Genomic DNA, 23335 nt, shown 5'->3' with positions numbered 1-23335 from the left:
GGAACTACAACGAAAAATGTGACGTCTGGTCCACAGGTGTGATCATGTACATCCTATTGGCAGGCGTGCCGCCTTTCAACGGCAAAAATAACGTACAGATCCTCGACTCCGTACGGACCAAGAAAGTACTAGACTACCCTCCAAAACACTGGTCCGCTGTCAGCCCTGAAGCGCTAGAGGTGGTGCAGATGATGCTCGAGCGAGACGTCTCCAAAAGACCGGCAGCCAGCGCTCTGGTGAAGCACGCTTGGTTCCAGAAAAACATCCAAGGGGTGGAGAGTCAGACGAAGAGCAGTCTTGATCGGGCGATTCACCAGATGAGGCAGTTCCAAGGAGCTGTGAAGCTGCGGCAAGCAGCGTTGCTGTACCTGGCGTCGAAGCTGACGGACACAGACGAGGTGCAGGAACTGAAAGATATTTTCCAATCCGTGGGAAAGTAATGTTGGCGAACACAGATGGACTTGAACCATGATGGGCGGTTGGATCGCTACGAGCTAGAGCAGGCCTTGAAGGCCTTCTCCAACAAGGAGGACGTGGCAGAAGTGCAGAATCTCGTGGATGAGGTGATGGGCGGGATGGACCTCGACCACACGGGCACCGTGGAGTACTCAGAATTCTTAGCCGCGGCCGTAGATCATTCCAGATTACTCACCAGCAGTCGTCTGGAGTCTGCGTTCAAAGTGAGCTGCGGTTGGGCTGCATACAGCTTTTTGACCTTGACGGCAGTGGATTTATTGAGCTGGACGAACTACGAAAGATATTGGATGGGCAAGTTTCCGACGCCGACTGGGAAGCCATCTGCTCCGAAGTTGATCAGGACAACAACAAGCAAATCGATTTCGACGAGTTCAAGTGAGTGGTGCGAGGGCTCAAAACGCAGACACATGATGAACGAGAGTACATGGCTCTGATGTCCTTCGACTATTGTGCCCAAGTGTCACAACATAAGTGGATACAAAAATGTGCAATCTCAAGGAGTGTCTGCGAGGTCAAAAATGCCCTTAGGTAGGTCTCTGACATGAGTGGTATAGATCTCTTGTACTCTAAAGATTGTTTGCGAGGTTCATGTAGGTAGGCCTTTGACATGAATGGTCTAGATCTCTTGTACATCAGGTGGCCGCCTGACGTCCGTCCGTTTTGTCTTCATAAATGATCGATTTCCCCCCTACCTACGTCGTAAGATGGGCAAGAACTACCGGAACTGTAGCAAGACTTTCAGACGCCCGAAGCGTGCCTTTGAGAAGGAGCGTATGGACTCTGAGATGAAGCTGCTCGGAGAATACGGTCTGAAGAACAAGCGTGAGGTGTGGCGTGTTGCCTTCACTTTGGCTAAGATCAGAAAGGCTGCTCGTCTCCTTTTGACGCTACCTGAGAACGACCCCAAGCGTCTCTTCGAAGGCGGTGCACTACTTCGGCGTATGGTTCGATTCGGTCTCCTGGCTGAGGATGAGAACAAACTCGATTACGTTCTGGGACTGACTATTCAGAAGCTGATGGAACGTCGCCTTCAGACGCAGGTCTTCAGATCAAGCCGTGTATCCTCTATGCACGCGGCCCGAACGATGATCCGAGGCCGTCACTTCTGTGTCGGCCAGCAACTCGTCAATGTGCCTTCCTTCATGGTCCGAGTAGACCGTCAAGGTTTCATCGACTTCAGCGAGAAGTCCGCCTTCTCCCTCTCTGGTCGTCCCGGCCGAGTTGCTAGGAAGAACCAAAACCGTGGTGGTGGCGCTGCTGACGAAGAGTAGTTGGTTGATAGTCTTGCAACATCTTACATTCACCATACAGTGGTATATCATGTCCCCCCTAGAATCTGCAGGACTCGTGGGTCATCAGGGCTTAGGTTAAGCAGCTGTTGCAGTCTGGGATCGCTAGCTGTGATGTGGGTTACGTGCTGGACGTCCGTTGGAAGTCCTATCTCTTTGATCTTCTTTCGTGGTCTTTTTCGTTTTTTTCCTTTCTCCTTCGCACGTTCTTCCTGCTGGCGCATTTGGTTGAAGTGGGTAAAGGCCTCTGGCCCCGATATCACCTCACCAGTCATCATGTTGGGCCGCGAGCCTACTTTACGGACTCGTCGCCGCCGTCGTCGCCGTTTGCGAGGCGAGCGATCTTCTGGCGAGTTAAGAGGTCGAATATCAGCCGATGCAATCGGTGGGAGCATTTCCAGAGAGTCCTCTTTCGGCCTTCTGAACATATCTTCGAACTCTTCTCGTGAGGTGAGATGAACGACATGCCGAACGTTGTAGGGTTCAGTGATGCCGAGGTGAAATTTGGAAGCCGCAGGTAGGAGCGGAGATGGCTCCGAGTGTGTGATGGGATCCAGGTGTGTGTATGGCGTCGACCCCATTGCTGGGATCCCCGGAAGGCGTGCTGTGGGCCTCTGTATAGGAGAGGGAGGCCTCTGTACAGGAGAGCGAGACTTCTGTACAGGAGAGCGAGACTTCTGTATTGGAGGTCTCTGTATAGGAGGAGGTCTCTGTATAGGAGAAGGTCTCTGTATAGGAGGAGGTCTCTGTGTAGGAGGAGGTCTCTGTGTAGGAGAAGATCTCTGTGTAGGGGAAGGTCTCTGTGTAGGAGAAGGTCTCTGTGTAGGAGAAGGACTCTGTATAGGAGAAGGACCCCTCTGTCTCCCAGACAACGGAGGACTTATATGTAGAGGAGGTCTTTGCCTGGGAGACAACGGAGGACTTGTATGTAGAGGAGGAGGTCTTTGCCTGGGAGACAACGGAGGACTTGTCTGTGTAGGAGGAGGTCTCTGTATAGGAGAAGGACTCTGTATAGGAGGAGGTCTCTGTGTAGGAGAAGGACTCTGTGTAGGAGGAGGTCTCTGTATAGGAGAAGGACCCCTCTGTCTCCCAGACAACGGAGGACTCTGCATAGGAGGAGGAGGAGGAGATCGGGGGCGTGACTGCATCGGAAGCGGTGAGAGAGGTTGTACATCGCTAATCGGCTTCAGAGGGAACTTCCACGTCGCCTGTGTTGGCTTCGGGGCGGAAGACTCAATTGGAGGTGGTCTCGACGTCGAGGGCCAAGTGGTAGGCCGTGCTGGAGATGGTCGAAGCCGGCTGATTGGACGTTGAGGGGCAACTGACATCTTGGGCTCTTGCGAAAGGATTTGCATTTTGGGAGTCTCGGTAGACTGAATGTCACGAGCTCTACCCACCACCACTTTCGTTCCACTAAACATATCCGGATTCATTCCATTGAACATTTCCACATTCCATCTTTTGGGCGGTGGGGGCTGACTCTTGACGTGGTGCGCTATTTGAACCCGAGGCCGCGCCAACCTGTCGGGGACGACAACTGTATCCCCAGCTCGGTGCCAACTGCTTGTCTGGACTGTAGAGTAATCGCTGCGACTTGTCTGGACTGTAGAGTAATCGCTGGTTCGATGCCAGCAACTCGTTCTGGGTACCTCCTCTCCTCTGGGGGTTACAGACTCCACGACGTAGGGATCAGACGTCATCCACAGGTGAAGTGGACGACGCAGAAAGCGTGCGGAGGGGTTAATGCCAACCTCCCTCCAGGGTGAGGCGTCGAACTCGATGCATCGAGGGCTGTTGAGAAACACCGTAACCCCGCGTGCAGCTGCACGCCGCGTGTCTGTCGTTTGATTGAGGTTTGGTTGGGCTCGCATAGATGTTTCGCACCCGAAAAGAATCTGTTGGAGCACCTTTTTTGTTTGTTCTTCAGACGTGCTTTGTTCTGATATAATGGGATTGCGAGGGACAAACAAACTTTATTGACCACGGTTAGCCACTGCGACTCATGGCTTCCACTTTGCACCATGGATCTCTCTTCTCAGCAACGACGCTCGCAGCATCCGTCCCAGCACCCAGCTTCAGTGCCTGTTGCATCAGCTCAGTCAGGTTCGTCTGCTGTTTCGGCTCTGGTGCCTGAGGTTGGGCTTTGGCGTTGGTCAGGAGCGATTTTGAGAGGTCGCTGAGGAGCTGTGCCCGGTGGCTTAGTACTTGCACCCTCGTGTCGTTGGCATGACTACTCGCCGCTGTAGAGATCTCTTGCTGAATCTCCCCTATCAAGTCCAAGGCGTGCCTCGAACTCCATTGCGAAGTGATGCCCCTTCGGATCTCCTGAGACAAAGCAGATCGTCGTCCTATGGAAATGGCGCATACAGTCGTGATGTCTCGAGCGTCCCGGGTTTGAGCTTTCAGATGTGCAATGGGCGGTAACGGCTCCACGGCCAGGCGTCCTTGCTGCCCTCCACTTGGGTTCCCAGTACCCATTATGTCCAGGAAAGGAATCACCTTGATTACTCGGCGACTCTTCAAACTGATGTGCCGAATAGTTTGTGCGCTCATTACATCCCATATTCGCAGTCCGTCATCGCTCGATGAGATCAGAAGACTTCCGCTGTCGGTGACGCATAAGCAGTTAACACCTTGGCCACCTTGGCCTGACCCAGTGACCACTGGAGAGTGCCCACTGAACTCTTGACGATCCGTCTCATGCACCGCCACTGGCAGGCGTAGTATCTGGAAATCTGACAGACCGACGAAAACATCAATACCTTCTACTCCTACCGTCAGGCAAGTTATTGGGGCGTGTAACTCCTTCGTCGCAATTGGATTACGGTTTGGAGCACGGAAGAGATGAACTGTGGAATCGCTCGCGGCAACGACAGTAGGGTTTTCGGAGTGACCAACCACCCCAACCCCAACCAGATTAGGAAGGCTCCAACGTGCCAGATGTGGCGGCTCCGGCGACTCCCCTGCTACAACGCTGGCGTCCAGGTGGACTGATATCACGCCTTCGGCCCATCCGAGAATGATTTGAGTGGCAGTCCAAATTGCCGCGGTCACAGGAGACGGAGAGCCTTGCCAGTTTCGTACCAAGTTGGACGTTCCCAAATGCCAGACGTAGATACCACCACTGCAGCCGCCTCCCAGCAGGAACGTGCCATTCGGTGATAAGCACATCGTACTCAATCTCTCCGGCAACGCTAGGAATTTTACGGGACGAACCTTCTCCCGCGAATAGATCAGTAGCATAGCTTTCTTGTGGTGGCATACAGCAACATAGGCTGGGCCTCCCCGATACGAGCAGATAGGCAAAACGGCGGACGACTCCGTCAGACTGTCATCGGCCTCGTAGCTGAAGAGTACCGACCCCGAGAAGGGATCCAGCACTTCCATGCAGCGACCTGGTTCGTCTGTGACCACCAAGACACGCTCCATAATTGCAGAATATGTACCAGCGCATTCTGCGCTCCCTACAGCAACACTATACACTAACCGCAACCACTTCACCTCTCACACAAAGATCTTCCTGTCCATACTCTGTGAAGCAGGCTTAATTACTGATTTCATGGTCAGATTCTTTCTTGACGATGTTGAAGTCTTCTTCCCCTATGATTACGTGTACCCGGAACAGTACGCCTACATGCGCAAACTTAAGGTGTGTGTGGACGCTAAGGGTCACGGGGTTCTAGAAATGCCTACAGGCACGGGGAAGACCGTGGCCCTTCTATCCTTCCTGACTTCCTACCAATACAAGCATCCCGACCGTATCCAGCGGATTCTATACTGTACTAGAACCGTTCCCGAGATGGAGAAAACGCTTTACGAGCTGCAGAATCTGATGGCATACCGCACAGCCGAGCTGCAAAAGGACGCGCTGGGCGCGGAGCCTCAACTGGTTCGACGGAAGAAGGTTCTTGGGATCGGTATGAGTGCAAGGCGGAACCTTTGCATACATCCGGAAGTCTGTCAAGAGCCTGACCGCGACTCACTGGACGAGAAATGCCAGATGCTAACGGCACCATGGGTACGGCAGAAGGAGGGCGCTATGGATCGGGATATCGAGGACTGTGGCTCCAACCTGTGCGAGTACTTTGAGAATTACGACCGATTCTGGAATGTAGACTTCATGGACCGGACGATATACAGTATTGACGAGCTCCGACGTGTAGCAGCTGATTTTCGCTTGCCCAAGGATCACCCCACGTATCCTGACCGCAAAGCCCCCTTCTGTCCCTACTTTGGTGCTAGGAAGTTGCTGCATGCCAGCGACATTGTAGTGTTGAACTATATGTACTTGCTGGATCCCAAGGTTTCCAACGCCGTCATGGGCCCCAATGCCTTCAACCCTCTCATCCAGAAGGCTGCGTCAAAGCCCGACGCCGTTGATGCTCGTCTACCAGTGGTTGTGGTGATGGACGAGGCGCACAACGTCGATAACGTTGCAATCGAAGGCTTGTCAGTGAACCTGAACATGCTGACACTGGACCGAGCCAGAGCCAACATAACCCAACTTGAGGCCGAGGTCGCGAGAAGCAAGGCTACGGACCAACGAAAACTTCAGGATGAGTACGATCGACTTCTCAAAGGCCTCCACACAGCCGGCCACATTGACAGTACACTGGTCGAGACACTGGCCTGCCCGTTGGTTCCGATGGACATCCAACTCCAGGCGGTTCCCGGTACCATCCGGAAAGCGGAGCTTTTTCTTAACTCCCTCAGCCGGATCGTCCGATTTCTCAGCCAGTACCTCTGTGTGTTCGACGTGCAGGTGGAGGGCCCCCTTGCTCTCGTACGGAAGATGGAGAATGAAACTGGGATACCATCCCACTCATTCAAGTTTTTCTACGACCGACTTAAGTCTATAATGAACACCGTCGAGATCGCGAACATGCATCACTTCGGGTACCTCGTCCTGGTTGCTGACTTCATCACTCTGGTGGGAACGTACTGGGAGGGTTTCATCATCATTTGTGAGCCGTATCCTGATGCTCCAGGCATTTACGACCCTTTAATCCAGCTGGCATGTCTAGACGCCAGTATCGCCATGCGACCTGTAGTCCAGGGATACAATACGGTCATTCTGACATCAGGAACCATATCCCCGCTGTTCCTCTATCCCAAACTCCTGGACTTTGAACCGGTGGTCACTGAGTCTTTTCCCATGTCTCTTGACCGCGACTGCATTCGACCACTTATAGTCACCAAAGGCGCGGACCAAGTGCCGCTGTCTTCGCGGTTCGACCTCCGAGACGACCTGTCAATCATCCGTAACTACGGCACGTTCCTGATCGGTCTTTGTCAGACGATCCCTGATGGGATCGTTGTGTTTTTCACATCATACGCCTACATGGAAAAAGTGGTGGCAGCATGGTACGAGTTGGGCGTCCTAGCCCAAATCTTAGAGCACAAGCTAATTTTGCTGGAGACAAAGGATGTAGTATCCACCACCCTGGCCCTCCACAACTTTCGGAAGGCCAGCGATGCTGGTCGGGGCGCTGTGTTCTTGTCCATTGCCAGAGGTAAGGTCTCCGAGGGTATCGATTTTGATCGCCATTATGGCCGGTGTGTTGTGTTGTTCGGAGTTCCGTATCCGTATACTCTTAGCCGGATTCTGAAAGCTCGTTTAGACTTCGTCAGAGAGAAGTTTAATGTCCCTGAAGCAGAGTTCTTGACATTCGATGCGATGAGGCAAGCATCTCAGTGCGTAGGACGAGTAATCCGGTCGAAGACCGACTACGGACTCATGATTTTTGCTGACGCCCGATTTGCAAGACCTGACAAAAGGTTGAAGTTGCCAGAGTGGATTCAAGACCGCATCGACCCAATGCACATGAATCTGACGACTGAGGAGGCGATCACGATGTCTCGACGGTTCCTAATGGAGATGAGTCACCCATTCCAACTCACATCGACAGCAAGATTGAGCCTAGAAGACCTCCAAAAACGAGAAGTGAATCGCAAATGACAAGAACACCCTAGGAAATGATGATCTTCTCAGCCCATGCCTCAACAGCCGCCCATCGCGATGCCGTTTCTTCCGGCATCTTACGTTGCTGAGACAGCATGTCGGTGCGACCCTTGACAGAAGTGATCAGGCTCCTTAATCGTCGTGTTCTTGTGGGGTCCGATGGCAGCTGTCTGTGAAGGCGGACTAGCGACTGCACACAATCTATCAGCGCTTCCGCCGTGGGTGCTGGGTCCACGGCCTTGTCCAGTCTGACCAGAAGGGTCCTGTACTCTCTCTCGTGCGCTGCAAAGGCTTCAAACAGCTGTCCCACCGCCTGAAGAAGTACGCCCTGGAGCAAATACACCTCTGGCACGTCTGAGCAATGCTTGGAGGTTAGCTCGTCAAAAAACTCGATTGCCTTGGTTTGGTACAAGGAGCCCGCTGAAACGTCAGTCGTGCCTGGCGTTTCACTCGCCGGTGTGTTTCTGACGGCGTCCACCAGAAAACTCAACTTCCAGAGCTGGAAAGCGTTAGCGAAACCCCCTAGCTGCAACCTACCTCTTGGGTCAAACGTTTACTCTCGTTCAAACGCAGCATAGCGTTGAACCCTTCCAACGCTCCGCCTACATTCCGCAGCTTAATGCAGACTCGGATGAAGTTGTCCCATACCATCCAGTTGGTTCGGCTCTTCCGGATGGCTTCACAGGCGCTGAGATATGCCGCCGACCAACTGCCCATCTGAATGTGAGCAGCTGTCATGTTGGCCCAGCCCTCTCCGTTCTCTTCCTCCAAGTAGCAGAACTTTCCGAAGGAATTTGCAGCATCGGAGAAGAGTTTTAACCGCATCTCGCTGATGGCTCGGCAATACCACACGTTAGCATGTTGGGGATTCAGCTTGAGCGCCTCCACGAATGCAGCGAGCGCGTCCTTGTAGTTTCCCCTTCGGTAGTGGTAGCTCCCCAAACGCCGCTGTGCTTCAGCGAACTTCTGGCCTGACAACTCCCACGCGCGAGCAAAGAAAGATGGGTCGCTACTGGCGTCTCCCAGACATACAAGCACCTGCGGCGTAGGCTTGTCGTCGAGGGACTTGTTGAGAAGGTCGAGTGCTTCGTGTTTCCGTTCACATAGAATAAGGCACTCCGCTGCCTTGTCTACCAGACCCATCTCAACATACAAGTCTTTAGCACTCAGGAGGAATCCTGACGCCCGGAGCCTTCGGGCATGCTCCAGCTTGAACTCATAGACATTTGGGTAGTCCAAGTAGTCGACGTACGCAAGTCGATGCGCAGCCGAAGGAGTCAGATCGCGAATCTGCTCCAGCAGCACACTCATCTGAACCAGCGACCTCTCCTTGCGCTTGACGCGGTGGAATTCACATCGACTCCGAAACCAGAGGGCGCTGCTCGAGACGAGCCAATTGACATTCTCCGCGCTCGGCAGGTGGGCCGAGGCGGTAGAAGCTATCCCACGGAGAGCGGCTGCGACGTCGCTTGGATAGTCCGTGGAGGTCTCCCACGCCTCATCCGGTGATATTAGGCAGCGTTGGGCATAGGCATCAAGTTTGCCCATTTCCAACTCGTCACGGTGATTACTGATTTCCAAAAGTGAGGAGCAATGACCCAGCAAGACGATTTGTTCAAAGAGTCGCAGTGGGCGATCTACAAACAGAGAATCGTCCTCGTCTGTGAGCTTGGGTCTCTCGTAGAGGTCAGTGCCCGCATCGATCTTCTCGAGTGTGATGGCAGAGTCACCCTGTAGCCCATTATTCATCCAAAATCTCTTCGGCTGAGAGGGTTCGTCCTGACACCCTTCACAATCATGGCAGCTTTCTGCTTGTGCTTGTGTATCTGGGCACTCCGGACGTCCGCAGTCACAGAGAGGTCGGTCCTCCGGCAGGTTCCCATCTTGTGCCATCTTCTCCAGCTTAACCATCTCGGTGTCCGTGACGGATTGGATGGCGCCGAACCCGGCAGGTTTCTGGTCAAGACCTTTTGTTTTCACGACTAGCTGCGGCACAGCAGTCGTTTGGAACTGCCTCCGGACGCCCATAGCACCAGTGAGTTCCACCACCAACCCAATGCAGTCGGCAGCAATGCGAATAACTTCCCGAAATGCAGAAACGTTTCCGCAGTAGCTCAAATGCAACGCGAGCTCCGCGAGCAGCAGCGGCCTAATCCTAGCTGGCAGCTCATGCAGGACCAGCGAGGGGCCATCACGTACACAGCACTGCATGTGCCCGAACGAAGCAGCGAACGTCGAGTCGCCGTGAAAACAGTCAAAAGACTCTGGCAGCAGTCGGAGCTCTTTTAGAATCCCGGCGAATTCCACCACGTAGAGCTGGACCAGCGACGCTGACAGGGATGTCGATCCGGATTCCAGAAATCTTTGATGGAGGTAGGATCCACGGGCTCGCCAGATTGCCAATGTGGGCGGTGGATTCGTATGATTACTCAACCAAGAGAAAACGATTCGCGACACCCAGAACCATGATATGCCTGGAACCTTCGAGTATACAGGCTCTCCATCGACGAACATCGCGACCTCAAGGGATCGCGCAAAGTGAGTGTCAACATCCCCTAATGATTTATCAGGATGTGCTAGCGCAGGGAACAAACTTTCCAGCATGTCACCAGCATTGGGGCGGATGTAAGTGCCATAATTGAATCGGTCACGTCCAACGTAAACATTCTCCTCAGCGCGCTTATCCGACGGTTTAGTCGGGCTGAAGCAGGGGCCAGTCACGGCAGCTTGCTGGGCAATTTTCAGAAAGATCACCCCCAGCGCCAGCAGCGCCGTGCGCGCCTCCATGGTAGTTGCAAACTCTGCCATCAATGTGGTCAGGCGGCCCTCTGCGTCATCAGCCTCGTCACACGTTTGAATAGCAGCGATTGCCTGCACAATAGCTTCGAGCCCCCCCGCCTCTAAGACGTCGTGCTGCTTCACAAGCAACTCTAGCACTTCGCTGAACATACCGTTGTTGACGTAGAACGCCAGCCTCGAGGACAGGGCCCCACTGGTACTGGGATGCAATGAGGGATCTAACAGCGCCTGCTCTGCCATAATTCGCATTTCCAAGCTGTCTGTCGAGGTGTGTTACTCTCTGGAAGTGAAACTTGTCAGGTTTTTTAGAGCACTGATCGCCCTCGCAGTACCTCAGTAACGCACACAACACTGCGTTTGCAATCACATTTCGACAGCTAAGGGCTTATGCTGCACAACTTCCTCTGCCTCCAACTCAGTGACCTCGCGGATCAAACTGCACTTGTTGTGCATGGAGACGTGGTAGAAAGTTGCGCCGGGCAGCAGTAGCTCCCGCGAAAACGTTGTGAGAATACACTGCGCCGACTCCGCGCCCTCGTTGATCAGTTTAGCAACAGCCGTTCTATACCTCTCGTCCAAGGCGGCGTCGATCTCGTCAAACAGATAGAAGGGCCCAGGATCACAACGCTGCAAGCCAAAAATCAAGGCCACAGCTGCCACCGTTCGCTGGCCGCCAGACAACTGCCTTAAAGGCGTAAGTCCGTGAACCGCAGAGTTAAACGAGAGCTTCATCGTGATCCCGGTGTACAAGTCCACTTTGCTTTCGTAGGGCTGGCTCTCGAGCTGCAGCGTGTCAAGCGAATCCTCTGCACGTGTGACTCTGCGTTCCGAGTCTTCAAGTCGGCACCGACGCCAGTGCTCCAATTCCTCGTCAGTCATGCGTTTCAGAACCATGCATGCTTCCCCAGCAGGCACTATCTTCTTGAACGCCAAGCCGAATTGGCGGTTGACGTTCTCGAAGGTCTTCATGAGCACAGCATCCTTCTTGTTGTCGAGAGTGTCCATGAGGTCCACGATGGCGGCTTCCGACTCCTGTAACTTCGTACGACGTTGATGCAGGTCTTTCAGTTGGTGGGCGAATGCTGAGTACTGGTCTACTGCCTTCTGGTTGATACCGGAAAAGTTATCAACCAGCTTGTTTAAATCAGCAGTGACACGTGCTAGCTGGGGCAAAGTCAACCTGCGATACTCATCCACCAGACTTGCAACCTCGTCGTCACCCGGAAGAGGCACTTCCGCTAGCCTCAGATTCTCGACCCTCGCGGTCTCGGACTCAACGTCAGCTTCGATCTTGTGACATCGAGTCTGCTCTGCCGCCAGCTCCAAGGAAAGCTCACTGATGGACTCGTCAAGGTCCTTTAACCTCGATGTGGACTCGTGTGCTTTGCGTTTGGCGTTGCCCACAGCCTTGGCAGCCTCCTTTCGTGAGAGCTGAAACGATTCCAGCTCCGCTTGCCTAGCCTGAAAGTCTCTTTCGAGGTCCTCAGCCGCACTAACCAAAACATCAACCTCAGTATCCCTTATAGTTTCTTGCAGCTCGACAATGGTGTCCTTGGCGTTGAGAATTCGGACATCTCTAGCTTCATAAGACTGCTTCAGTTTCATTATGTCCTTTGACAGTTTCCTATGCAGCTTCTGCAGTTGAGGAAGTTCCGAGGTTATTTGGTCCAGGCGCACCATTTCAGCTTCAGATAGCTCGTTCAAAGCGGTGCTCAGGCACTCACGCCGCAGTACTTGTATTTCATTCTGGTGCCCAGCAATTTCACATTCCAGGTGCATGGATGTCACCCCCAAAGTAGTCAGTCGTAGCTTGGCAGAGTCAAACTCAGAGCGTAGCATACTGAGCAGAGAGACGACTTTGTCGTGGCGGGACCCCGCTTCATTCTTGCGCTTTAAAACGTCTCCGGAGTGAATCTCGGCCTTATGGACAGCAGCCTTGGTCTGCTCCAATGAGGATTTGAGTCGCTGAACCAGGTCGTCAGATTGTCTGAACTCTTCTCTGGCGCGAGAGACTGCAGCATGTTTACAAATCACGTCGCTGGCCGCTCGATAGCCGCCTGACAAGATGCCTCGCTTGTCAACAGAGTCGCCATCGACAGTGATGGTATTGAATCCCTGATGGCGGAGCTCCCGGCCCTCATCAAGAGACTCCACAACGACGTAGGACCCAAAGACCTGCTCCACTGCAGGTCTAACCTCATCTGCGCAACGGATGAAGTCCATAAGCAGACGGCCTCTCTGAGGCTGCCGCACTTCACGGCGACGATCGCGTAATTGGGCCAATGGAGCGACCGTCAGTCGACCAACACCAGACTTCGACACCTCATCCGTTAGCTTGCGAGCGACATGGTAGTCGCTAACCACGAGATTGCTCATCTGGGACCCACCAACCACCTCCACAGCAGTCTCTAGTCCAGGCTCCACCGTTATAACTTCGGCCAGCGTACCAAACACGGCCTTCTGCAATTTCTCCCGGCACACAACTGTGTCAACGACCCTTAGAGCCCGCATATTGGGGCCGCTAAGCGTCTTGTCAGCCGCACGTTGACATACGCTGACTTCTTCCTCCTTCTTACCCCGATCACTCCGCGAGTGCTGGACCTTCCGCTCAAGTTCGTCCAATTGTCGAATGAGGTCTCGAAGCTCGACGCTGGCGTCATTGTTCTCTTGTTTTAGGAGGGAGAACGTATCTGTCGTCTGTTTAAGCTCGCGGTCCGCTTCCAGTATTCGTGCCTCCAGTGAATGGATTTGCTGCCGAGTGGCCGCCTTGTCCTTGTCGCACTGCTTCTTCTCCTGCTCCTCTGACTTCACAAGGCTCTCCCACTCTTTCACCTTCTTCTCTAGTACCCGGTTCCTCTCAGCCACTGTCCTGAAGCCCTGATTACGAGCCATCTTTGTGGAAATATGGCCACTCTCTTGGACAAGCGATTCTACTCGGGCCTCACTTTCTGCAGCCTCTCTCTCCAGCCCCGAAGTTCTGGGTGCATCATTCTCCTTCTCCGCTTCCAAATTCTCAACCGTGTTGGTGAGCACCTGGATCTCCTTTATGGCGTCCATCTGAGTTTGCTGCTGGCGGGCTGCGGATTCCCGTCGATGAGACAACTCGATCTGGAGGGCTTTCACTTGACCCCTGGCAATGTTCTCCTGCTGCTTGGCGCTCTCCAGCACGCGCACAGCGTCCTCCACTTCTTTGCGAGACGACTCTCGGCGCTCCTTCAACTCGTCAGCCTCTGTCCGCTCTTCCTCCAGTCGCAGACGGACGTCGCTGAGTGACACGCGGGCCGCGTCTAAACCGACGCTCGCGGTAGACAGCGCTGAGCGGGCTTGATCTACAGTTTTCCCATGTCGAACAGCCGCTAGGCATCGTTGTTTCAGATCAAGCTGGCGAAAGTCTAGCAGCTCCTGTTGCTGTTCTTGCAGTAGGTCCATGCGCTCTTGAATGGCTCCTAGAGTCTGACTGACGGTAGCACACTTCCTCTTTGTGTCTTCCAATGTTTTTATCGCCTCTTCTCTCTTGCAGTCATAGGACCGGGTTCCTGCTATCTCCTTAAGAAGACGTAATCGTGCGTCGTCCGCCATCGTCGTCATGTTGGCGATTTGACCTTGCCTGACTACGTAGTACGGGTTCGACTTCGAGAAACCGCATGATTCCAGAACGGCCAAAAACTCTGTAGAAGACACAGACTTCGAGTCCAAAACGTACTCGTCCTTGTTACAAGTGATTCGCCGGCTCAACCGTACTTCATCTCGCTGGAAGGCAACGAGAGTACGGTCAGTGTTGTCCAGAACCAACTCTACACTTGCGCTCAAAACTGCTGACGATGCGCCTTCATGCAGGTACTGCTTCCGACCCAGCTTCAAAGCGGACGATTCCACTGTTAGGAACTCAATGGCCGTCAACAAGTTTGACTTCCCGCTGCCGTTGAGACCTACTGCGTCCGGTACCCACATGCCTCCCACCTATGCAATTAGCGCCCTTGTTTAGCCGCAGCCGCGTCTGATCTTTGTACGTCTTGAAACCGCGAAGAATCAACTCTTTGATGTGCATTTGCGTGGTTTTTATTGCAATTCTTCACAGATTAAAGAATTAAGGAATTATTTTCTCACAGCGCATGTGTGTTCGTTTCAATAACCCTACCGATGGTGGAATCAGGTTTCTCTTGATTTGTGATTTTCGAAGCGAAATTCGGGTACCGCTGGCGTACCTTATGAAAAAGGAATGGCTCTGAAGGTTTGTATTTCTCTTAGGTGGTCACTGCGATGTGTTAACATCATACCTTTCGCGAAGCCGTTGCGGGGCCACCTGCACGGCGTTTTACGCATCATGTAAAATAATCGGCTGGAGGGCGGGGTGTCAGTACAGACAGTGGCAACGTTTCAAAGGCGGGGTAGTTTCGGTTGACGACGCTACAGACAAATAGCGTGGCAAACAACTGCTAGGACTACAGAATCGGCTTTCGCCTTTGAATCGAATGACGACGCTACATTACAACAGTCAGCACCCTGCTCAAGCCGAAGATAGGTATGGAATATCGTAATATCGCCAGTGACGCTCTATGATATAGCGTTCACCCTCAACCACAATACCCTGCGATAAATCTCACATCTTGCACGTACTATTTCCGCTAAAAATGAAACTAGACGCTGAGATGGCTCAAGACGGCACCACTGGCCTCCCAGAGAGCGAGGAGCCACAGGAGCCACAGTTCAATGATTTCACCGGTCGGAAGATCAAAAGTGTTATCGTCGATCCCAGGCGCCAGTACTTGGAGGAAGTGTGCGAAGTAGAGGAGGCGCTCGATGAAGAGGAGTTGGTGGATCAGGAAGAGGTGAGGAAGGGTACTGGTGGGAATCAGATAGAGTACCATGTCGTTTACGAGGACGTTTGGCATGAGGAAATCGTGGAGACTGTGAGGCCTGTTGAGAGAACGGTCTACGAAGAGAAGGTGGTTGAGGTACTCGTTCCTAACTACGTCGAGAAGATAATCGAGATTCCTGAGTACCGGTACGTTGAAAAAGTCGTACATGTCCCCAAAGTGATCACACAGGAGAAGATCATAGAGGTGCCCAAAATAATAATCAAGAAGAAGATAGTGGAGGTGCCAAGGGTGGTGTACGAAGAGAAGGTGGTCCCTCGAGAGGTGACGAAATATGTGGAAAGGCCTTGTGAGCGTATCGTCGAGATTCCCGAGATCCGGGAAGAAATCGTCGAAAGAATAGTGGAAGTGCCGCGTATGGAGACGAAATACGTGGTGGTCGAGCGCGTTGAAGAGGTGGTAGTGCCAAAGGAAAGGATCGTTTACATAGACGTGCCCTACAACCAGTATGTGGAGGTAATCCGGTACGTCGACATCCCTCAAACGCAGTACGAGACTACACCTATCGAGAAGATCGTTGAGCGTGAAAAGCTCGTAGATCGAGAGGTTGAAGTCGTCAAGGAAGTTGACGTCCCCTACTTCGTAGAGAAGGTCGTGGAGATGCCTTATACTGTACCCGTCCAGCGGGTGATCGACGAGGAGGTCGTGCGCATGGAGCCCGTTGACCGTGTGCATGAGAGGGTCATACGGGTGCCTCAGTACCGTGAACGAGCTAAGCAGGTCCTCGTGGAGGTCGCGCAGCCGCCAATGGTGGATGACGGATCGGGAAATTTGAAGACGATACACGAATGGGAACGCGAAACGGGACTCAAGCTCGAGGAGTGACTATTTGCGCTTCTGGATGCGCTCAGCTTTGTTACGGTAGCGCTTGAAGTTCTCCCTTTGGGTGAGCTTGCCCTTCTTGTTCTCGATATCGACGAAAGGATCGTGGTTATCCTCATCCTGCGGCTTCAACTCCACAATAGCCACCTGATGATTGTTTTTAGTGCTGAAACGGCCATGCCTGGGCCTCCACGACTTCGATGCCTCGTCCCACACCAGCTTCTCACGCTTCTTGTTGAGCTTGATTCCCTTGCTTTCAGCATACTTCTGCCACCGGGTTTTGGGCTTCTCTGTCAGGGCTGGCATTTCCCGGGGCAGCTTGATGGTTGGGTGCTCTGCTAGCACAATGAAAGTGCCCTCATCGGTGGTAAGACGTGGTAGTGCGAGGATATGGCCGAGAAACGCGCTGCATGTCTCTTGGGCCTGCTCGCGTGCGCCTTCCATGTCGATACGCTCACCGTCGACAGTTGGTAGTGGTCGTGGATCATAGGCAAGGAGGTGATGAGAGCAGAAAGTTGTGGCCGCCGCCATTTTATCACTGAATTGTTCGGTTAACTGAAATCGACACCCATACTCTCGAGTAGTACCTTGATCTGAGGCCTCTGTCGTACGAGCTCTGTGAAACCAGCGAGCACCTCAGGTTTTACAAGCAACGTCGGGTCCATCAGAATGGCCTGGACGTTCATCCCCAGAGCTTTACCAGCCATAATCAACTCGTCCATCACAGGTATTGACGAAAGATCAGACGGGTATGGTGGCGGAGGGGGCTGGCTCGTTGCTGGATATGGCTGGTGGGCTTGATAGGGCTGGTGAGCTGGATGAGGTGGTTGAGGCTGCTGGTGAGGTGGTTGAGGCTGGTGGGGTGGTTGAGGCTGGTGAGGTGGCTGGGGCTGGTGAGCTTGATGGGGTGGCATCTGATGAGCTGGATTAGGCATCTGATGTAAAGGTGGGTGAGGGACTAGATGCTCCTTGGCGACTGACTTGGGTTCGAAATCATCCACATGTCGACTCAACGTACGACCATGCACCACAGTGGGCTTGCTGAAGGCCTGACGGTTTGTGGAGTTGGAGAATTGATGCCGAACGTCAGGCATTTTGGGTTTCGACTCGAGTGGACCCACCATGTGCCCGGCAGCGCTTTTCAGCTTCTCTAACGTCTCGGCAAAGCTGGTAGCTTCATGGGGGAGGCAGGTCGCAGCCATAGGCGATAGCAGCCAGGTTCCCCACCAGTACTCTTCTGTTAGCTTTCCAGCTTCACAGGAAGGCACCTGCTTCGTCGACGTATTCACAATCACAGGCAAAATGTCAGGGAGTGCGAGAGTCCGTCTTGGCCTCCGGATTATAGACTTGGGGTTTATGGAAATGCCACCGCCTGCGTTACGTATACTCTTGCAGTCTTACCTGTAAGAACGGTCGGAAGAAGGATGGAGGGGGCCGGCATGGCATCTACACGTGATTTGCCGAAGGAGGCTTGCAAGATTCGCATGTGTGCTTGACATGCCTGCACGACAAGCTGCAGTTGGGGGTCGGCATACGCCTGTGTCTTGGTGTCTAAGGTTGCGAGGCCTGTAACCGCTTCAACTCCGAAGTCGTCTAAATTCGCAGAGGACTCGAACTGCGCGTTGCCGATACCACCGTATACGTCCCCTACCGAGGAGTACGGCGGCGGCACGTCCCAATTCCATTGACACAACAAGTCAAAGCACTGGTCCGGCACGGCTAGGCCTATAGCGTTGCCGATAACCACCGCAAGCTGCAGATCCAGCAAGACATCTTCCACAAGTGGACGTAGGTCGTCGTCGGAGATATTTTGAGATTGTAGCACGTCCCAGTCAAGCATGGACGCCACGTAGAGCATGTCCGGCGGGATCTCCGCACCGTGGGTCCCCGTCCAGACAAGCACGGCGTGGGCCCTCTTCAAAAGAGCCTCGAACCGCCAGATGCTAGCCCAGTGCACGTTGAGGTTTCTTGAATGGTGTGGTGTCTTAGGTTTGGACGCGATGAACCGTAGGAACAGGTTAAAGTCGTCCAAGGAAGCCTCGGTCAGCTCAAACAACCCCACAAAGAGAGGAAGCCGGAAAGAAGAGTTCAATCCTAGAAGAAGGCTCCTACATGCCTGTTTCAATCCCAAGAACGATCGCTGAACATCCAGCTGGTGGCACACCTCAAACTCTCCAAGACTCGGAGCGACGACCCCCCTAGAGACTATTTGGCAGGCTGTCTCGAGGAAGAAACGCAAGATCTTGAGAGAAGCTGGGTCGGATTGTGCGCTGAAGCCAGCCAACCCTCTCTGGGGGGCCAGTGGAAATACGGGCTGTGCCACTGCTGGGCGAGACTCGTCCAGAACCAGGAAGAGATACAGCGCCAGGCTCACGTGTGCTAGATCCGCCACCTCAGCCATCACCTCCAGCATCAGCCTCAAAACCCCGAAGGCCAAAGGCGGCGGCGGAATTGCACAGGTACTGACGATGTGGGTGACGTAGTGGGTGTGGGTCTCCAGGAAGCTGAAGATGACTGCCAACAGTGGCAAGAAAGTCTGCACAGCTGTCATCCAGCGGGAGCGGGTGACTGCATCTCTAGAGAGAATAGGCGGCAGGCTCTCAAGAAAGACGCTAGGGTCGAACTGATCCATTGTTGGACAAGAAAGTCCGAACTGCGGCAGGAAAATTTGCTTCACACACTGAATACCCCTAGCCAGCATAGTGAGCTGCGCTGCAGAGGTTTTCAGGATCTCTGCACAGGCGGGCGTGTCTTGGTTCATCACGAACTGCAGCGTGTCCCAGAAGCACTTCGACTCTTCTTGGTGGACGGGGTCTTCGCCCTCAGCAGTGCAGGGCAACCGGAACATAGCGCTGGTTTGTTTCTCGAGGAGAGCCAGCAGCGACTCACCACTCGGAAGATGCCACATGGCGTTCAGTTTCTGCAGGATCAGCGAAGCGATATCGCCTTCCCTCTTCGACAGGCTCAGCTTAGAGCACAAAGACAACAGAGATGCCAGATCTTCAATGTTTACGGATGAGCCGCTGAGCAGGGACTTGATGGTACCAGTAAGGTCATCTTCTCCGAGATCTTCAGCCTCAATCCCTCGAATGAGCTTCTCAACTTCTGACCAAGACTCCCAGTACTCTGTTTGGCGGTTGAGCCTTATCATGGATCTGGGACCTCTGCTGTCGGTCTCGGTCGGTTGCATCGACGGAGCGGCAGTTTTGGGCCAGATCTGCTTTCGGCGGGTGTCTGTAACAAAAACTGACTCCTCGTGAAGCCCGGTACCAAATTTAGCCGACATCAACCCAAGTGCACCCTCTCCAGGCCGTGTGACGCATTTTAATCCATGCCTCTGTCGGTAGAGCCGCCTGCGAGTCTCATCCTCCACCAGGTCCCGATCTCGAGGTAGAACTAGGTCGAGACAGAGGTAGACCGCAGACTCCTCTGGACTGCCCCACTGCTCAATCCAAGACGGCAACTCCAAGTCTTTGCGGGTGAGCCTACGCGGAACCTTCACGGCGCCTGCTGTGGGTGGTGGAGGCGGAGGTGGCGGGCCTACGCCTGAGAGACACACAACGCGAGCTTCGTCATACTCAAATGACATAGGAGCAGTAAGAGTCAGGGAGGCGCCGGACGCCCTGAGCGACTCCTTCAAACGACGCTCGCCCAGGGAACTAAGATACTGCGGGAGAATGGCTGGCGCACAGTCCGTACGGATCAACCTCCAAAGATGGCCATAGAAAGGCGGAATGACGAGAATGGCCTCTGGCGACTCCAAAATCTTGAGGATGACTTGGAGAGCACTTCGGCGTAACGGGCAGGAGGTAGTGCATAACACCATCATACGCTGGAAAACTTGTGGAATCAGGCAGTGGTACTCCGCCACCAGAGAGTCCATGAAGCCGACGTAGAGCTCCTGAGCTTTAGGATTGAGAACACTGCGGACCAAACCGAAGACTAGAAAATCGAGAACTCCAATGAACGGAACGTGGGTTAGCAGTTGTCGGTCCACGATGCTATCATCAGGGTGGATACTAGGAAGGATCGAGCTCGACTCGGGTTCGATGACATACAAGGCCCACAATAAGTGCATCAGCTGGCGTTGAATCGGTAGAAAAGTAGACTCGGATACTTGTCCCTTCATTACGAACAGGTCATTCAACGCCTCGTCAGCGAATGAGGGGGACTCTAAGGCGGCCAACGCGGATCCCAGACACAGCAGCTTCTGTCTGGTGTCTCCAGATTGCGCCTGCCTCCAAAACCCAGCAGTGGCATCCAAGAACGTCGACGGCGGAGTGAAGAGCATAGAGTTGAGCGCCACAGTATCTTCGCTGGGCACAAATTCGGATGGGAAGAAGCATGGAAGGTTCCGCCCCACCAGAACTTCGCCTGATAGATCGTCCGCCGTACTGATAGTGAGCTCTGCATCAGCAATCTTCTTAAGGTGCGAGAGAGCGGACAAACAGAACTTTACGACCAGCTGGTTGGTGAGAAGTTGCCGCCTAGCAGGACCAGAATCAGTCCACGGATCCATCTGCGTGAGTAGACTCTCATCGTTCTCCTCTGAGACAGAGCACGGTATGGTAGGTAATGTGTCCAAGTTAAGGCCGCTGAGTAGAGTTTCGACTGAAAGTCGACAGAATGCCCTTTGTTCTGGGCTGTTGGGAACCACAAGATGTACGAGCGCGTACACTTGGTGGTGTGCAGACCTCACAGCCTCTGACAGTATGTCGTCCTTTAGTAGGCCCGAGAGGGTTTCGAGGGAAGACTTCACATTCACGAGGACCCACTCAGGCAGTCCGAGCAGGGTCTGGACGATGGGGGCTAATGGGTGCACGTATGGCACGTCAGGAGAGCCTTTCCAGACTGTAGATAAGACCTCCAGAACTGCCAGACAAGTAGCCTTCAAGCGGAATGCCGCCTCTTCGTTTCGCTCGTTCTCCAGTTCTTCAACTGTAGACTTCAGAAGATCCGTCAGCGCGAGCAACTCAGCTCCATAGAAGGCGCGAGACCATAGAAGCGGGGCCCACTCACTTGACAACGTCATCTGCAGGGCAACATGGCTCATGGCGCCGGAGGATAGAGCCCTATCAGTGAACCCTCTGACCTGGTTGGTGGCGCCAATGAGAAGATACAGCTCTGCTTGCAGCTGCTCCACGGAATGTGCTTCAGCGAAAACGCCCATGTCCAAACGGGCCGACAGGGCTTCGCGATCCGGGATTGTGGTTAATGTCAGAGGGAACGATGCAGACAGTGAGCGAACTAGTTTGATTGTCGTCTTCATGAGGTCCGTGTCAGTGGACACCATGGCAGCGTCTGCAAGGTCTTGGACGACACCAGATTCTTGGAGGTAGGCTTCACAGTAATCTAGGTCGGACCACTCTAAACGGGCGACCTGAAGCCCTAGTGACTGCAAAACGCCAGTGTCCATTGACACTGCCATGTTGTCACAGCAATTTTGAACGAGAGGCGCTGAGCAAGCCGCTCTCAGGGAGGAATGGAATCCGACAGGTAGACCGTGTTGACGAAGCGTCCTTGAATGCAAAAGGCAGTCTAGCATACTTTTGACCAACGTCTGAGTACTATGAGCACGATGCAGACTCACTGGCGCTTGTACCTGCTCCCTGAGCTTGCGAACTGTGAGGAAGCATCGAACTCGCTGCAACACTGCTTGGATAGCGCCCCTCATCGGACCTTGAATGCTTGAGTTTCGCTGGAGAACTCGACACAGACTCTCGTACACAGGCTCACTTCCGTCTCTCGATACAAGTTCTTCAGCAAAACGTGCCTGCTGCAAACACAACACTACTAGGTGCAGGCAGAGCAAGGCCAGTTTCTTCGGTGGAGGGCTTGAGCTGATTCTCGGTTCTGTTTCGCTTCGCGGTCTCTTACGTCGGCAAGCCAGAACACGCATCACTGGCGCCATGAGCTGACGCACCACACTGCACGGAACCTGCCATTGGTACGCTCTGCTCTGAAGCAACGAGAACAGAATGCCCAAACGCTCGAACTGATGGGAGTCCTCTCCCAAAGTCCCAAGGGAGAAGTCAACCAGGCGCCCTACAAGGAGACTGTCGAGGGGAGCAGAGTGTAGCAGCAGGTCACCTAAGGTTGACTTCACGCCTGCGGAGCAGCTTCGGTCGAGTTGTGCGGTGAGTTCCGCGATTAGGCGAGGGACGCAGCTCATGCATTGGACAACTGGAATCGGGGAACTCGGAGGGGTTCTTGGTGGAGCTTCAAGCAGTTCGCGGGCGAGCTCTTGGTTGGGAGTGGCGGGGAGGAAGGGACGATCACACAGCGCGGCCCCTTCAATGCTCGCCAACGCCTCGACGTCCAAGCCGTGTGGCAGGGTTTTGAGTGCAGGGAGCGAGCGTGGAATTGGAGGGCGTATCGTCTCGGGTGAAACCTTCAACCCAAAAAACAGCACGGTCAGATTGACAAAGGAACCCTTAATAACAATCTTGTCTGCCACGATCATTGAGACGTGACCGTCGCCTTCAGCCTTCGGTGATACCAGCACCACGGAGTCCTGAACACTGCCCGGCATACTTGATAACTTGACTGTTCTTGCCGCTTCGTGTGATCCTTTGTTAAGGTCTCCAACAGCACGGACGAAGCCCTCCACAGCCATTTGATTCGGTCCGCACACATCTGAGCACCCTACTACGTCCATGACGGTGGTCCCTAGAGGTAGCAGCAACACATGGTGGAGAACGTAAAACGAGCTCTTGAATGACACCGCATCGTAGCCTACGTCGAGGTTTGGTCTCGTGAACTGCTTAACTCCTGGAGAGATCACTCACCTGAGCATGCCCGATGAGATTAGAACCTGCGGATGTTCTAAAGTGCCCTGCGAGCGCCGCGACAGCTTCCGACATAATACTGAATTACTCGGTGACATTTATTTCGGCACCAGCGCTCTGAGGTTTTATGCCTCTGTCCTGTCGCACGAGGAGGCGATTCGAGTGCCGCTTTTGTGTAAGTGCGTGAATGCGCGAGTTGCGTACATAAGTGTGCGTGATGTGTGTGATGACTGTCAAATCATGAACGAAGGTAGTCTGGTTAACTTGGCGGGACAAAACGGAGGGCTGGCCGGCGAACTGAAGGTTGTCTTCGAATAGGTA

The 23335-nt window shown here is 53.7% G+C and overlaps 12 protein-coding genes across 16 annotated transcripts; 6 read left to right on the top strand and 6 right to left on the bottom strand.

Moving 5' to 3' along the window:
- Positions 1 to 44: 44 nt before the first annotated feature.
- KVP18_004150 (uncharacterized protein) lies at positions 45 to 911 on the top strand (the record flags this gene model as incomplete). Of its 3 annotated transcripts, XM_067956497.1 has the most annotated exons (4): positions 45 to 428; positions 456 to 680; positions 707 to 852; positions 881 to 911. In XM_067956497.1, 4 exons carry the CDS (start codon positions 45 to 47, stop codon positions 909 to 911), a joined length of 786 nt encoding a protein of 261 aa, XP_067809053.1.
- Positions 912 to 1181: 270 nt separating this feature from the next.
- KVP18_004170 (uncharacterized protein) lies at positions 1182 to 1748 on the top strand (the record flags this gene model as incomplete). The annotated part of the gene is made up of 1 exon (XM_067956527.1): positions 1182 to 1748. One exon carries the CDS (start codon positions 1182 to 1184, stop codon positions 1746 to 1748), a length of 567 nt encoding a protein of 188 aa, XP_067809080.1.
- Positions 1749 to 1795: 47 nt separating this feature from the next.
- KVP18_004143 (uncharacterized protein) lies at positions 1796 to 2347 on the bottom strand (the record flags this gene model as incomplete). The annotated part of the gene is made up of 1 exon (XM_067956488.1): positions 1796 to 2347. One exon carries the CDS (start codon positions 2345 to 2347, stop codon positions 1796 to 1798), a length of 552 nt encoding a protein of 183 aa, XP_067809045.1.
- A 1405-nt stretch (positions 2348 to 3752) lies between these two features.
- On the bottom strand, positions 3753 to 5195 carry KVP18_004169 (uncharacterized protein; the record flags this gene model as incomplete). Its single annotated transcript, XM_067956526.1, has 1 exon — positions 3753 to 5195. One exon carries the CDS (start codon positions 5193 to 5195, stop codon positions 3753 to 3755), a length of 1443 nt encoding a protein of 480 aa, XP_067809079.1.
- Positions 5196 to 5325: 130 nt separating this feature from the next.
- On the top strand, positions 5326 to 7725 carry KVP18_004171 (uncharacterized protein; the record flags this gene model as incomplete). Its single annotated transcript, XM_067956528.1, has 1 exon — positions 5326 to 7725. One exon carries the CDS (start codon positions 5326 to 5328, stop codon positions 7723 to 7725), a length of 2400 nt encoding a protein of 799 aa, XP_067809081.1.
- A 10-nt stretch (positions 7726 to 7735) lies between these two features.
- On the bottom strand, positions 7736 to 10776 carry KVP18_004145 (uncharacterized protein; the record flags this gene model as incomplete). Its single annotated transcript, XM_067956491.1, has 2 exons — positions 7736 to 8227; positions 8266 to 10776. 2 exons carry the CDS (start codon positions 10774 to 10776, stop codon positions 7736 to 7738), a joined length of 3003 nt encoding a protein of 1000 aa, XP_067809047.1.
- A 114-nt stretch (positions 10777 to 10890) lies between these two features.
- On the bottom strand, positions 10891 to 14575 carry KVP18_004146 (uncharacterized protein; the record flags this gene model as incomplete). Of its 2 annotated transcripts, XM_067956493.1 has the most annotated exons (2): positions 10891 to 14459; positions 14488 to 14575. In XM_067956493.1, the coding sequence occupies 2 exons, from the start codon at positions 14573 to 14575 to the stop codon at positions 10891 to 10893; spliced, it is 3657 nt and encodes a 1218-aa protein (XP_067809049.1). The 2 variants fall into 2 exon arrangements, with proteins under 2 accessions (XP_067809049.1, XP_067809048.1); XM_067956492.1 differs by lacking the exon at positions 14488 to 14575 and having other exon boundaries at positions 10891 to 14478.
- A 583-nt stretch (positions 14576 to 15158) lies between these two features.
- On the top strand, positions 15159 to 16229 carry KVP18_004168 (uncharacterized protein; the record flags this gene model as incomplete). Its single annotated transcript, XM_067956525.1, has 1 exon — positions 15159 to 16229. One exon carries the CDS (start codon positions 15159 to 15161, stop codon positions 16227 to 16229), a length of 1071 nt encoding a protein of 356 aa, XP_067809078.1.
- Positions 16230 to 16757, bottom strand: KVP18_004147 (uncharacterized protein; the record flags this gene model as incomplete). The annotated part of the gene is made up of 1 exon (XM_067956494.1): positions 16230 to 16757. The coding sequence occupies one exon, from the start codon at positions 16755 to 16757 to the stop codon at positions 16230 to 16232; it is 528 nt and encodes a 175-aa protein (XP_067809050.1).
- A 20-nt stretch (positions 16758 to 16777) lies between these two features.
- KVP18_004163 (uncharacterized protein) lies at positions 16778 to 23089 on the bottom strand (the record flags this gene model as incomplete). 2 transcript variants are annotated; one of them, XM_067956518.1, is made up of 4 exons in its annotated part: positions 16778 to 17598; positions 17628 to 21786; positions 21817 to 22986; positions 23015 to 23089. In XM_067956518.1, 4 exons carry the CDS (start codon positions 23087 to 23089, stop codon positions 16778 to 16780), a joined length of 6225 nt encoding a protein of 2074 aa, XP_067809072.1. The 2 variants fall into 2 exon arrangements, with proteins under 2 accessions (XP_067809072.1, XP_067809071.1); XM_067956517.1 differs by lacking the exon at positions 23015 to 23089 and having other exon boundaries at positions 17581 to 22884.
- On the top strand, positions 16978 to 17157 carry KVP18_004164 (uncharacterized protein; the record flags this gene model as incomplete). The annotated part of the gene is made up of 1 exon (XM_067956519.1): positions 16978 to 17157. One exon carries the CDS (start codon positions 16978 to 16980, stop codon positions 17155 to 17157), a length of 180 nt encoding a protein of 59 aa, XP_067809073.1.
- On the top strand, positions 23021 to 23332 carry KVP18_004158 (uncharacterized protein; the record flags this gene model as incomplete). The annotated part of the gene is made up of 1 exon (XM_067956511.1): positions 23021 to 23332. One exon carries the CDS (start codon positions 23021 to 23023, stop codon positions 23330 to 23332), a length of 312 nt encoding a protein of 103 aa, XP_067809065.1.
- Between the last annotated feature and the right edge of the window lie 3 nt (positions 23333 to 23335).

This window comes from the organism of the source record quoted next (assembly GCF_019968955.1).
Source record: "MAG: Porospora cf. gigantea A chromosome Unknown PgA_NODE_38_length_58328_cov_340.763, whole genome shotgun sequence".
NCBI lineage: Eukaryota > Apicomplexa > Conoidasida > Eugregarinorida > Porosporidae > Porospora > Porospora cf. gigantea A.
Note: the sequence above shows the minus strand (reverse complement) of the source record. Positions and strands in the feature narration are given on the sequence as shown.